At 56.6% G+C, this 11945-nt stretch overlaps 2 protein-coding genes across 3 annotated transcripts; one reads left to right on the top strand and one right to left on the bottom strand.

Annotated features, from left to right (window-relative positions):
• Positions 1-48: 48 nt before the first annotated feature.
• On the top strand, positions 49-8182 carry LOC135415216 (rab-like protein 2A). 2 transcript variants are annotated; one of them, XM_064656879.1, is made up of 8 exons: positions 49-197; positions 275-304; positions 430-509; positions 1755-1834; positions 2587-2698; positions 3276-3373; positions 3619-3702; positions 4134-8182. In XM_064656879.1, the coding sequence occupies exons 1-8, from the start codon at positions 64-66 to the stop codon at positions 4212-4214; spliced, it is 699 nt and encodes a 232-aa protein (XP_064512949.1). In that variant the 5' UTR covers positions 49-63; the 3' UTR covers positions 4215-8182. The 2 variants fall into 2 exon arrangements, with proteins under 2 accessions (XP_064512949.1, XP_064512950.1); XM_064656880.1 differs by having other exon boundaries at positions 158-187.
• Positions 4684-7482, bottom strand: LOC135415202 (acrosin-like). The gene is made up of 5 exons (XM_064656860.1): positions 7378-7482; positions 6957-7199; positions 6512-6777; positions 5760-5893; positions 4684-5127 (listed from the first exon to the last, which is right to left on the bottom strand). The coding sequence occupies exons 1-5, from the start codon at positions 7446-7448 to the stop codon at positions 4684-4686; spliced, it is 1158 nt and encodes a 385-aa protein (XP_064512930.1). The 5' UTR covers positions 7449-7482.
• Positions 8183-11945: the final 3763 nt, after the last annotated feature.

Below are 11945 nucleotides of genomic sequence, written 5' to 3'. Positions count from 1 at the left end.
CGGGGTCGGGGCCAGGAACGGCCCCCGCGCGTTGCGTGGCAGCGGGGACGCGCAGGCGCGGCCATGGCGGCGGCGGAGGGGCCGCGGCTGCGGGAGCGGGAGGAAGCCCGGGACGGGGCGCGGGACGAGGCCGCGGCCGGCGCTGAGGAGACGGTGAAGATCATCTGCCTGGGCGACAGCGCCGTGGGCAAGTCCAAGTGCGTGGGGGCGCGGGGGGCGCGCGGGGCCAGCGGCGGGGCCCGCGGGCTGACGGCGGCGCGCGCTCTCTCCGCAGGCTGCTGGAGCGGTTCCTGCTCGACGGCTTGTATCCTTGGGAACGGGGGGACGGGGGGACGGGGCCGGCGGACGGGGGGGGCCCGCGGGAGCGACGCCGGTGGTCGCGGCGGAGCGGGGTCGGCGCCTCTCCGTGGGCTCCTTAACGCGCCGCAGCCGCCCGCAGCAGCTGTCCACGTTCGCGCTGACCCTGTACCAGCACCGCGCCCGCGTGGGCGGGCAGCAGGTCCGCGTGGGTGAGTGGGACAGCCCGCCGTGCGCCCGGGGACGGACGGGGCGGGGGGAACAGCGGGGGAGGGGGGAGATCTCCTCGCTCTGGATCTTGGTTAGGCTTTTAGATAGACTACAATATCCTGATGATCCGGTGCCTTCTGTGACGGGACTGCAGCGTTGATGGATGGGGCAGAGCGACTGCCATCATCCCCCTGGGCTTGGCAAAGCTTTGGGCACTGTCCCCACGGTATCCGGGGCTCTGAGCTGGAGAGACAGGGGGATAGGTGGGTGGGTGGATGGGTGGACACTCAGGGATGAGGAACGGGCTGGGTGGCTGCATGCGGAGTCGTGGTCATGGCTCATTGCCCATGTGGAGACCAGGAGGAGGGGGGTCCCTCGGGAGTCTGTCGGGGTTGGGGCCAACGCTGTTCAACATCTTTGTTGTGACAGGGACAGTGAATGCAAATGTGGTCTGATGGGGACCTGTCTGTATTTAGGCATTTTAAGAAGTGACCATCCTGCAGGTCTGGCCCAGTGTCCAGTCCGACACCAATATTAGAGCAGAGGAATCCCTAAGAAAAGTGGCTTACAGCCTACTTGAATTTGGGTGCAGCAGCATGCTTGGGTCCAGCTGACAGAGGTGTGACCACGTTGGGGTGCTTAGCTGAAGCTGTGCAGATTTATACAGCAAACTAGACCCAGATGTGAGCCTACAAACCTGCAGAAGGCATTGCAGGATCCAGGTGTACACGGAGCTTCATGGACTGGGACCTGTCTGCCTCAGGCTGACTTACCTCCAGCACTTCAGAGCAAGTCCTGCCCCTGGGAGGCAGAGCTGGATCTCTGCGAGAGGAGATGGAGCATTGCCTTTGGCAGGGCCCTGGCTGACCATCACTGGGGCAGAAATCAGCAGTTTCCAGCAGCTTTGGGAGGTTTAGCTGGTTTCCCATTGTCATCCCTAGTGACAGAGGGCCAGGCATTGCTGCTGTTCTTTGCACTTCTGCCTGGTTTCATCCTGCTGTCCCATACAACTCGTGTCACTGGTGTCTTCTCCTTTGCTCGTGGCCAGTGCCAGCACAGCCCTCAGCTGAGCCCAGCTGAGGAAAGTTCCCAGTTGGGCACGATCTCATAACCCTCGAGTGTTTTGGATTGGTGAGGGGAAACCCAGTTTGTGACCCAGAGCAGGTGGGCTGGGCTCTGCCTCCGGGGTGTAAGTTGTGAGGAAAACAGAGTGACCTGTGTGGTTCTGAACTGTTTCTGTGTTACAGACTTCTGGGACACAGCGGGCCAGGAGCGGTTCCAGAGCATGCACGCCTCCTACTACCACCAGGCCCACGCCTGCATCATGGTGAGGGAGTGAGGGAGTCTGGGCCGGGAGCTGGTGGGATTTGGGCTCGGAACGGTCCCGGTGGCACTTGGCCTTTGTGTTGCTTTTATGGTTATGCTGCCATTTATTCCTTGTCTCTTCCAGTGGTTCAAAAAATTTTCCTAGATTGTTCTTTGTTCTCTCACCAGATAAAGCCCCTGTAGCTGGGCTTGCTTAGCTCTGGTCTGTCTCTCCTGGCAGTACTGTCCTCCATCTCCTGGCTCTGCTGTCCTCTCAATGTCCTCACGTTTGTCCCTGTTCCCAGTTTCATTGCTCCTCACCTGCTCGTGTCTCCTGGTTTGTCCTATTACTCCCACTTTCCACTGTACCTCACCACCTGGGAGCATGAGTCGCCTTCACTGGTGCTTTAGTTGTCAGAGGAACTAAACAGAGATGAACAGAGAACAGAGGATGGCACATCTCACCCTGCTGGGCACCGACTGTTCCCGGTGCTGGCTCCCTGTGTTGGTGGCAGGAACTTGTCACAGGACACAGTCCCAGTGTAAAGGACATCGAGGGGCTGTTTCCTGCTGGCTGCATATACTAGGGCTTGTGTGTACTCTCCTTTCTCTTTCATCCTTTCTAACAACACCCAGTTTCCTTTGTCACGTCCTCCTGGGAACATTCTGGATTCTGTCCTTGTGTTGCTCAGAGATGCCCCAGGCTCGGAGCTGTCCAGGGTCAGTCACAGCTGCCCTGGATTGGCCCTGGCATAGCTGGTTCTCCTTTGGAAGGTGTTTGATGTGCAGCGGAAGGTCACCTACAAGAACCTGAACAGCTGGTACAGGGAGCTGAGGGAATTCCGCCCGGAGATTCCCTGCATTGTGGTGGCCAACAAGATTGATGGTGAGTGTACCTTCTGCACCCAGCCTCCCAGGGTTGTGGTGGGACTCACTCTTATGTCTGTTGGGTCCAGAGGATTTCCTGGGTCCCCTGGGCTGGGTCCTCTGCTGATCTCGCCTGCTGTCTCACAGGTGGTTTTCCTATGTCACCAGCAGTTAAAAATGCAGATTGGATCCATTTGAGGTTTATCCCAGTGATGTCCTTTCAATTCCTTCCTTACCACCAGAAAGAACCCAAAGGTGGTTGGAGCAGCACCTGGTCAAAAATGGCAGGAAAAGGAGAAAAAGCTGTTTTATGGCTTCCCCAGATCACTCAGGGATGGCCTTGGTGCTCCTTCTTCAGCCTGCACAGGCTCCTCTGTGCTGAAGTGCCTCAATGTACCTGCTGGCACAACTGTTCACCTGGCTCTGCAGGTGGCTGGAAGGTTCCCTCCCGTTGGGAATGCCAGCCAGTCCTTCGAGATTGCTGGGGCTGTGGCTCTCTGGGTCCTGTGGCAGTGCCTGGTGTGGCACCCAGGGGACGCCCACCCTCGGGATCTCCTGCCCTGCCTGACTGACCCTGTCTCCTTTGTCTGCCCCAGCGGACATGAAGGTGACCCAGAAAAGCTTCAACTTTGCCCGGAAGTTCAGTTTGCCCTTTTACTTTGTGTCTGCTGCCGACGGCACCAACGTGGTGAAGGTGAGATGGGCTGGTTGACTTTGGGCTCGGTGTCCGTGGGGCCCCTCAGCAGCCCAGGGCACGGGGGCTGCTCTGGGCACGGGCAGGGCAGATGGGCTGCTCCATCAGTTCAGCTCCCTGAGGGGCTGGTGGCTACCGAGTTTGCAGAGGTTCCCTTGGGATTTGGGAACAGCCTCCATCTTCTACAGAACCCCGGTGCCCATGTGCCCCATCCTGGGAGTGATGGGCCTTGTCCTTTCCCCCAGCTCTTCAACGATGCCATCAGACTGGCCGTGGCTTACAAACAGCACTCGGGAGACTTCATGGACCAGGTCCTGCAGGAGCTGGAGGTAGGGAAGGCTCTGGCCCTGCTCCCTCTTTCCTGCAGGAGCTGGAGGTAGGGAAGGCTCTGGCCCTGCTCCCTCTTTCCTGCAGGAGCTGGAGGTAGGGAAGGCTCTGGCCCTGCTCCCTCTTTCCTGCAGGAGCTGGAGGTAGGGAAGGCTCTGGCCCTGCTCCCTCTTTCCTGCAGGAGCTGGAGGTAGGGAAGGCTCTGTTTCTCCCCGTGTCCTGAGGAAGGAGCAGCTCTGCCCTTTTTCCCTGTGGCAGAGGGTGGAACTGTGCAGCACAGGAAGCTTTGCCCCGTGGGGGGGGTGTGCTGAGCTGGGCTGGGACCCTCAGAGGAGCCCTTGCTGCACTAGGCCGAGTCTGAAAGAGCCACAGCAGATGAAGCTGTTGCAGTCTCTGTCACTTCTCAGCAAATCCTTGTCTTGCTCTTTTCCAGAGCTTTGACCTGCAGAAGACGAACGAGGATTTGTCAGATAAAGAGAAGAGCTGCCCTGAAGAGGAAACCCCATCTGCCTAAGCCTGGACCCTGAGCCTGGTTTTCCTTTGCCACTGGACCCTGAGTCCGGTTTCCCTTGGCATTGCATTTCTGGGGCCTGCACAGAGAACAGTGATGTTTCTTGTGCCCTGGAGCTGTGATGATGGGCAGCTGGGCCTCTCCCTTCTTGTGGGAGCCCTTCTGGGCAGGATCTCCCTTGGCTTGGCCCTCACCACTGCACATCTCTCAAGCCAAAGAACGAATGTGAACAGCCCAGCAGACTGACAGAGCAGGGACTTTCCCAGCCCATGGGTGCACTGAGCAGGGCTGAAAACACAGTTAATGAGGAACACAGGAACTTTATTTCAACCCCTGGGTCACGTCAGCATCGCTGTGGGTGCAGCGGAGCAGCGTGGGCAGGACAGAGCAGCCTCTGGCCCCAAGGCTACCTTTGGCCCAGCAGGAAATGGCCGTGGCCCACTGTAGCCCTGGATCCCGCTCATCCCACTGCTTAAGCCTTTTTGTCCTTCAGGAAAGGCAGGAAGTCCTGCAGCAGGTTCAGGAGTTGCACCAGGATGAGGAGTGGGAATGCCGTGGGCAGTAATGAGGCCGAGGAGGTCGGTGCCGGTCTCTGGCTGTGCTTGGGGGTCGAGCTGATGTCTGGCTCTGGCGCTGGCCTCAGCTGCTGCTCAGGGGTCAGGCTGATGTCTGGCTCTGTCACTGGCCTCAGATACTGCTCGGGGGCCGAGGTGATGGCTGGCTCTGGTTCTGGACCGGCTCCTTCTGCTGGGCTCAGGCCCGTCTGGACCAGGATCCAGTTGTGGAAGTGCTGAGTGGAGGTGTAGATCCCGGGGTGCCTGGCTTTGTCACAGCCTCTTCCCCAGCTGCTCAGCCCCACCAGCCAGAAGTAGTCAGCTCTGTTGTCCTTACAAATGAGGGGACCCCCGCTGTCCCCCTGTGGCAGGAGAGAGGGCTCAGGGTTTGTGGGGGGCTGCTGCAGCAGCAGGGCTGGCTCCTCTCTCCCAGCCCCTGCCAGAGCCACATTCCCAGCATGGGGAGGCTCTGCCTGGGGGCTGGAGCCTCCAGAGCCTCGGCTGGGAGCAGGTTGGGGGCTGTCCCATCTCTGCACAGTGGTCCCAGATGTGCAGAGGATGGATGATCCAGGGTCACATCTGCAGCTCGGGGCTGCCAGGAGCACTGGATGGGCTTTGTGGGCAGAGCCAGGCCTTGGGGACAAGGGGACACGGGGCATGGGGAAGGGGAGGGCAGCCCTGGGATAGGGGACATGGGACAGGGCAATCCTGGGATAGGGGACATGGGACAGGGCAGCCCTGGGGTAGGGGACAGGGGACAGGGCAGCCCTGGGATAGGGGACATGGGACAGGGCAGCCCTGGGATAGGGGACATGGGACAGGACAGCCCTGGGATAGGGGACATGGGACAGGGCAGCCCTGGGATAGGGGACATGGGACAGGGCAGCCCTGGCAGCGGTGGGGACCCGAGGGGACCCAGGCCCAGCCCGTGCCATGTTTGGGGTCAGGGGGTCCCTGTGCTGTCGGGTCTGAGGGACTGGTGCCACGCTCCCACCTGGCAGGTGTCGATGCCGCCCCGCGGGTACCCAGCACACAGGTTTTCGGGGTGCACGGCCCCCCCGTACCAGCGGCTGCTGTTACAGAGCTCTGTGTCCATGAGGTGAACCTTGGCCTCCTGCAGCACCACATCTGGTCCAGGAGTTGTAGGAACAGACGGGAATGAGCCTCCAGATGAGGGCCAATGAGCCTCCAGCAGCTCATTCCACAACATCCATCCCCTCCCCTGCCTTGTGATGAACCCCTTCCCCAGAACTGGCTTTGCCCCTGGAGCGACACTGTCCCCCTGTGTCCCTGCTGTTGGCTCTGGGGAAGGGGCCAGGCCCATCTCTCCACAGTCTTCAGGGAGTCACAGAATGGTTTGGGTGGAAGGGACCTTAAAGCTCATCCAGTGCCACCCCCCACTCTGGGCAGGGACCCCTTCCCCCAGCCCAGGCTGCTCTGAGACCTGGCCCTGCTGATGTCCTGCAGCCACAGCTGGACTGTGGCTGTGCCCAGCCCATGTTCCTGGGGTGCCCAGCCCATGTTCCTGGGGTGCCCAGCCCATGTCCCTGGGGTGCCCAGCCCGTGTCCATGGGGTCCCAGCCCGTGTCCCCAGGATGCCCAGCCCATGTCCATGGGATGCCCAGCCCATGTCCCTGGGGTGCCCAGCCCATGTCCATGGGGTCCCAGCCCGTGTCCCCAGGATGCCCAGCCCATGTCCATGGGGTGCCCATCGCACCCTCAGGGCATGTCCTTGTAGGGCCTCACCTCCTGGTGTGGCGAAACTCCATCCCGCGATGTAGCAGGATTTGAGCTCAGAGACCCTCACCGAGGTGTCGGGCACACAGCCCAGCTGGATGTAGTCACTGCACTCCACGGGCCGGTCCAGCTCCAGCAGGGCAATGTCGTTCCTTGCCGTGGCAGCCACGTAGTGCTGGTGCACCAGGATCCTCTGGATGTGCCTCACCTTGGCCTCGGGGCCCGGCTGAGTCAGATCCGTGGCCCCGATCACCACGTCCCACCGGTAGACGTCCCTGATGGAGAGAGGGGTGAGAGGGAGCAGAGCCACAGACTGTGGCAGCTTCCCAGCCTTCTGCTTCCCAAGGGAGAGAGGGAAGCAGAGAGGAAAGAGCCGGACGGGAGCAGCACGTGGTGCTGTGACCTGGGCACCCGCCCGAGCTGTGGGGACACCCCTGTCCCTGCCCCTCCTTACCCGGCCCTGATGAAGCAGTGGGCGACCGTGAGGACCCACTGGAAGCTGAGGAGGACACCCGAGCACATGTGCCACGTGCCATTCTTCCAGGTGGCCTGGATGCTGACGATGCCGGGCCAGGCCCCCGGCTGGACTCCGGTGCCCCCCACGACGCGGGACGTGCCGTCGGCCAAAGCCACGGGGTCGTAGTCGGGCAGCAGGGAGTTGTGGTCGGAAGCCATGGGCCGGAGCCCGCAGGTCCCTCTGGAAGCACAAAGCCATCACTACCCTGCCCAGGGGCTGCTCAGGTCCCCTGTTGTCCCCCCACACTGCGCTGAGGGGCAGCAGGGCCAGGGACCCCCGAGGGCACCTCTGTGCCCCCGTTCTGCTGGGAACCCCCCCAATGTTCCTGAGCTCCCTCCCACATCCCAGGGCCACTGACTCGCAGGTGTCCCAGGTGCCACCCACGGGCCCGGCCAGGGCCAGCAGGACCAGGAGCCACAGCCAAGCCATCGGTGCCAGCGCACGTGGCAGTGCCAGGACCCGGGGTCACCTCCAGCACAGCCACCAGCGTTGTGCCCACAGCACCCACAGTGCCCCCGGCCCGGGGCTGATGTCACAGAGGGGCCGGTTCCGTGTGCTGGGCATGGCAGGGAGGGACACCGAGTCACGGAGCCAGGGAATGGTTTGGGTGGGAAGGGACTTTAACAACCACCCAGTGCCACCCCTGCCATGGGCAGGGACACCTTCCACTGGCCCAGGTTGCTCCAAGCCCTGTCCAACCTGGCCTTGGACACTTCCAGGGATCCAGGGGCAGCCACAGCTTCTCTGGGCAAACTGTGCCAGGGCCTCTCCACCCTCCCAGCCAGCAATTCCTTCCTAACATCTGATCTAAATTTGCACTCCTTCTGCTTAAGGCCATTTCCCCCTTGTCCTGTCACTACATGCTCTTGTCCAAAGTTCCTCTCCAGCCTTCTTTTAAGCCCCCCTTGGGTACTGGAAGGGGCTCTAAGTTCTCCATGGAGTCTTCTCCAGGCTGACCAGCCCCAACTCTCTCAGCCTGTCATGCCCTTCTTCCCACCCTGAGTGAATATTTTAAATGTCGTGAGCCTTGCTGTAGAACAGTAGTGCACTGCTAGTTCACTACATTCTCCTTTTACATATGTTTATTTACATCCATTCCAGAAAGGCATCTGACTTTATTCCAATACCTCAATAAATCAAAGTTTAATTTTTCTGCTCTCTAATTCATTGAAGTAGTTTGTAGGAAGATGCCTGAGGGTAAAAAGGTAACAGTACTAAATTATAGGGGGAAATACAGTTGCTAACTCTGGATGGAACACAGTCAGTATTCCTGACCTCCCACACAGCACAATCCAACGGGGACTAAATGGAGGGCGGAGCAGAGTGGAGACCCCATGGCTCTGTCAGAACCTTGCAGAGGAGGGAACTCGGTGGTTCCTTGTAGCTGATCAGCTGCACAGCAGCTGGAGGCCAAGGGAGATAAAGGAAGATAAAGTCCTGCTGTGCAATTGGCAGCCACGGGCAAATCCCCCTCCTCGGACTGCCCGTGTCCCATCTCAGGGTTGTCTCAGGTACTGGGCAGAGATGCCCATCCCCAGGTATGAGCACCCCTCACTGAGTGAGATGGATGACTAAAGTCACTCAGGCTCCACCTAAGCATAAATAAAAATTACTGAAGGGAGTTCAGAAGAAGTGGGGGAAGACTCGGTTGTGACTTTGGGATCAGTCAGGGCTGAACCTCCCTCTGTGCCATGTGGGCCCACTGGGTAAGAACTGCACCCTGTGCCTGCTGAATCAGCAGCTCAGGGCAGCTTTTCTTAGGGATTAGAGCTTGTCTGAGCATTGCTTTGATTACATTTTTGAAGTTAGATGCTGTCACCAGCAATTTTCAAGCCTTACAATTCATTAATAAAGAGGGTTATTCTGTCAACCATTCCTGTGAGTCCTTCATGGGTGCTGGAGCCACCAGAAGTGGGTGAAGGTGTGGGGACCCAAGAGGGGGTTTCTGTGTTTGGCATGTGACCCTAAACAAGTCAGTCAAACCACCCCTAACTTATCTCAGGTTTAATTTACTCCCAGACCTAGTGAACTGCTGGGTGAAGGGTGCCCATAACGGGACACTGACTGGTGGGGCACAAGGGGCTCGGCTTTCCTGGGGCACCAACAGACCAATCAAACATTGGGGGTTGGGGAAATCTCCCCTTTTCACGTGGCAGAGTTATTCAGAATCTTTGGGGAGATACACCTCCTATTTGTAGTTTTGTTTTAACCACTTTGAATTTTAGTCAGTGTTAAATCTAGGGCCCATGAGCCTTTACAATCTGGCATTTTTCTTGCAGAAGAAAGAAGAGCTTTTTGGGTTTCTTTGTAGATTTAGGAAATGGAATGTTAAATACCTAAATACAGAATATTTTTCCAGTGGTCAGATCATGTTCTATGTATTTTAAAAATTTTCTTCCCAATATCCCATCTAACCCTGACATTATTACACCCTGACATTGGTAAAACCCCCCAATCCTCTGGATGTTAGAAAAATATGAAAATTAATATTATCACCTGAGGATTGGGACTGTGATATTTGGGAAAGCCCAGATGAAAATGCTGGTGAGGCAGAATGGGACTCGGATGAAACAACTGAACCCCCACCTCCTAGAGAGGAAGAGGTTCCAGACTTAAAAACAAGACCCATAATTAAGACCAAAGTGCCTGAAGGACCCCAGGGAGGTCAGAAGAGGAACATGGTCAGAACCCCTCCCTGGGACTCCCCTGCAACTGGCAAATCTACAGGGAAAACATGGACAAACCCAGGGCAGTCAGGGGAAATGAGAAGCACAAAAAGCCTCCCCAGGAATGACTCCCCCCTGCCCTTGGAAACACGAAAGGGAAAAACCCCCCAAGCACTGGACGACCCTTGGGCCTTCTCCAGGCACATCAGGACTTACCAGTGGTCAGGCCCCTTATCTATTTACCTGTAGGACCTAGAAACAACCTTGGAATTTTCTGATTTATACAGGAGCTCAAACATCTCTGATCATCTGGAAAATTAAACTTAATTTTTCAAAGAACAAGGGTGTGTTTAACGGGATTCAACGGGTAGAGTATTAAATGTTGTACTGCCAGGGTCTGTTTGTGGTTACCTGGGGGGAAATGGGTGTCCTCACACACTTTTGCAATCACTGATCATTTTAGGACATGATATCCTTAAAGGAAAAGTTTGGCAATTGCCCAACGGGAATGTTTGTCATTCGGGTCCACAAAAAAACCTCCATATAGTAAATTTTCTGGAAAAAATAGAAAAATTAATCTATTAAAAATGGCTCCAGTTTTACCTGCTTTGGCTGTGACTAATATCAAACAGTGCCCTAGTCATCCTGCAGCCAAACAAGGGATAAATAAAGTAATTAAAAATTTAGAACAAAGGGATATTATATTTAGGACACACTCCTCATACAACTCTCCTGTTTGGCCAGTGAGGAAACTGGGTGGGAGTGGTGTTTGACAGCTGATTGTCAGGGGCTGACACAGGACCACCCACTGCAGTGTCCCAAGCACTGCATGTCTCAGGCAGCTGAACATGCAGGGATGGCAGCTCTGGGTGTAAAAGGTGTGTGCAGGGATGGCAGCTCTGGGTGTAAAGGGTGTGTGCAGGGATGGCAGTTCTGGGTGTGAAAGGTGTGTGCAGGGATGGCAGCTCTGGGTGTGAAAGGTGTGTGCAGGGATGGCAGTTCTGGGTGTAAAAGGTGTGTGCAGGGGTGGCAGTTCTGGGTGTGAAAGGTGTGTGCAGGGATGGCAGTTCTGGGTGTAAAAGGTGTGTGCAGGGATGGCAGTTCTGGGTGTAAAAGGTGTGTGCAGGGGTGGCAGTTCTGGGTGTAAAAGGTGTGTGCAGGGATGGCAGTTCTGGGTGTGAAAGGTGTGTGCAGGGATGGCAGCTCTGGGTGTGAAAGGTGTGTGCAGGGATGGCAGTTCTGGGTGTAAAAGGTGTGTGCAGGGATGGCAGTTCTGGGTGTGAAAGGTGTGTGCAGGGATGGCAGTTCTGGGTGTGAAAGGTGTGTGCAGGGGTGGCAGCTCTGGGTGTGAAAGGTGTGTGCAGGGATGGCAGCTCTGGGTGTAAAAGGTGTGTTCTTCGTGGGGCCACTTCAGGAGGGAGATAAACCCCAATTTACATTTCCTTGGGAGGGAACACAGCACACCTTTAATCACCTGCCCCGAGGGTGTAAACACTCACCTGCAGCTGCTCACAGTGCTTCAGCTGAACTCTTCAACAAATAGAAATCCTGAAAGGAGTACAAATCTGTCACTAAAATGATGGTGTGTTGACAGGAGGTGAAGAGGAAAGTGCAGTAAATATATAGAATAAATTAAATGAGGAAGTGACAGAAGTGCCCTCTGCCAAATGCCAAGACCCCTCTGAAGAGGTGACATTCCTGGGAACCTGGTGGATTGCAGGTCAGGCTGTAATCCTGCATGAAACCATTACAAAATTGGATACCATAGGCACTCCTACTATTAGAAAGGAACTTCAAGAGATCTTGGGTACCTTAGGATACTGGAGAAATCACGTTCCTGGGTTTTCTATGACCCTCGTATGCATTAATGAGGCAAAAAACAGACCTGGAAGTGGCTTGATAGTAACAAACAGGCTTTGCAAACACTGATAGAAGAGCTAAAAACATATCAGTCACTTGGGCCAGTTCACTCCAGTTATCCTGAATTGGGTTTTGCTGAAGAGGGGACTTGCTGTAATATGTTCCAGAAGGGCCCTCATGGACACAAATGGCCCTTAGGGTTCAGTTCCATAGCATTAAAATACACTGAAAAAAGATACTGGGAAAGGGGATTATTATCTCTGACCCGAGCTCTTAAACAAATAGAAAAAATTAACCAGCATCAGCCTTGCAAGCCCAAGGACCTTTCAGCCTGTCAGCCAGTATTGGGAAGGGTGGTGCTCCACCAGGTGGGACTGCACAGAGACCAGCAGCACACAAA

The sequence above is a fragment of the Pseudopipra pipra genome, chromosome 5 (assembly GCF_036250125.1).
Source record: "Pseudopipra pipra isolate bDixPip1 chromosome 5, bDixPip1.hap1, whole genome shotgun sequence".
NCBI lineage: Eukaryota > Metazoa > Chordata > Aves > Passeriformes > Pipridae > Pseudopipra > Pseudopipra pipra.
Note: the sequence above shows the minus strand (reverse complement) of the source record. Positions and strands in the feature narration are given on the sequence as shown.

What these genes read in the sequence shown, in the direction of transcription:
- LOC135415216 (XM_064656879.1), top strand. Translation starts at nt 64, where the DNA reads ATGGCGGCGGCGGAGGGGCCGCGGCTGCGGGAGCGGGAGGAAGCCCGG. An exon ending in GGTGGCCAACAAGATTGATG is followed by an intron (nt 2,699 to 3,275) that starts GTGAGTGTACCT and finishes TGTCTGCCCCAG; the next exon opens with CGGACATGAAGGTGACCCAG. An exon ending in AGGTCCTGCAGGAGCTGGAG is followed by an intron (nt 3,703 to 4,133) that starts GTAGGGAAGGCT and finishes GCTCTTTTCCAG; the next exon opens with AGCTTTGACCTGCAGAAGAC.
- LOC135415202 (XM_064656860.1), bottom strand. Translation starts at nt 7,448, where the DNA reads ATGGCTTGGCTGTGGCTCCTGGTCCTGCTGGCCCTGGCCGGGCCCGTG. An exon ending in GAGTTTCGCCACACCAGGAG is followed by an intron (nt 5,894 to 6,511) that starts GTGAGGCCCTAC and finishes CTCCTGGACCAG; the next exon opens with ATGTGGTGCTGCAGGAGGCC. An exon ending in GCGGCATCGACACCTGCCAG is followed by an intron (nt 5,128 to 5,759) that starts GTGGGAGCGTGG and finishes CTCCTGCCACAG; the next exon opens with GGGGACAGCGGGGGTCCCCT.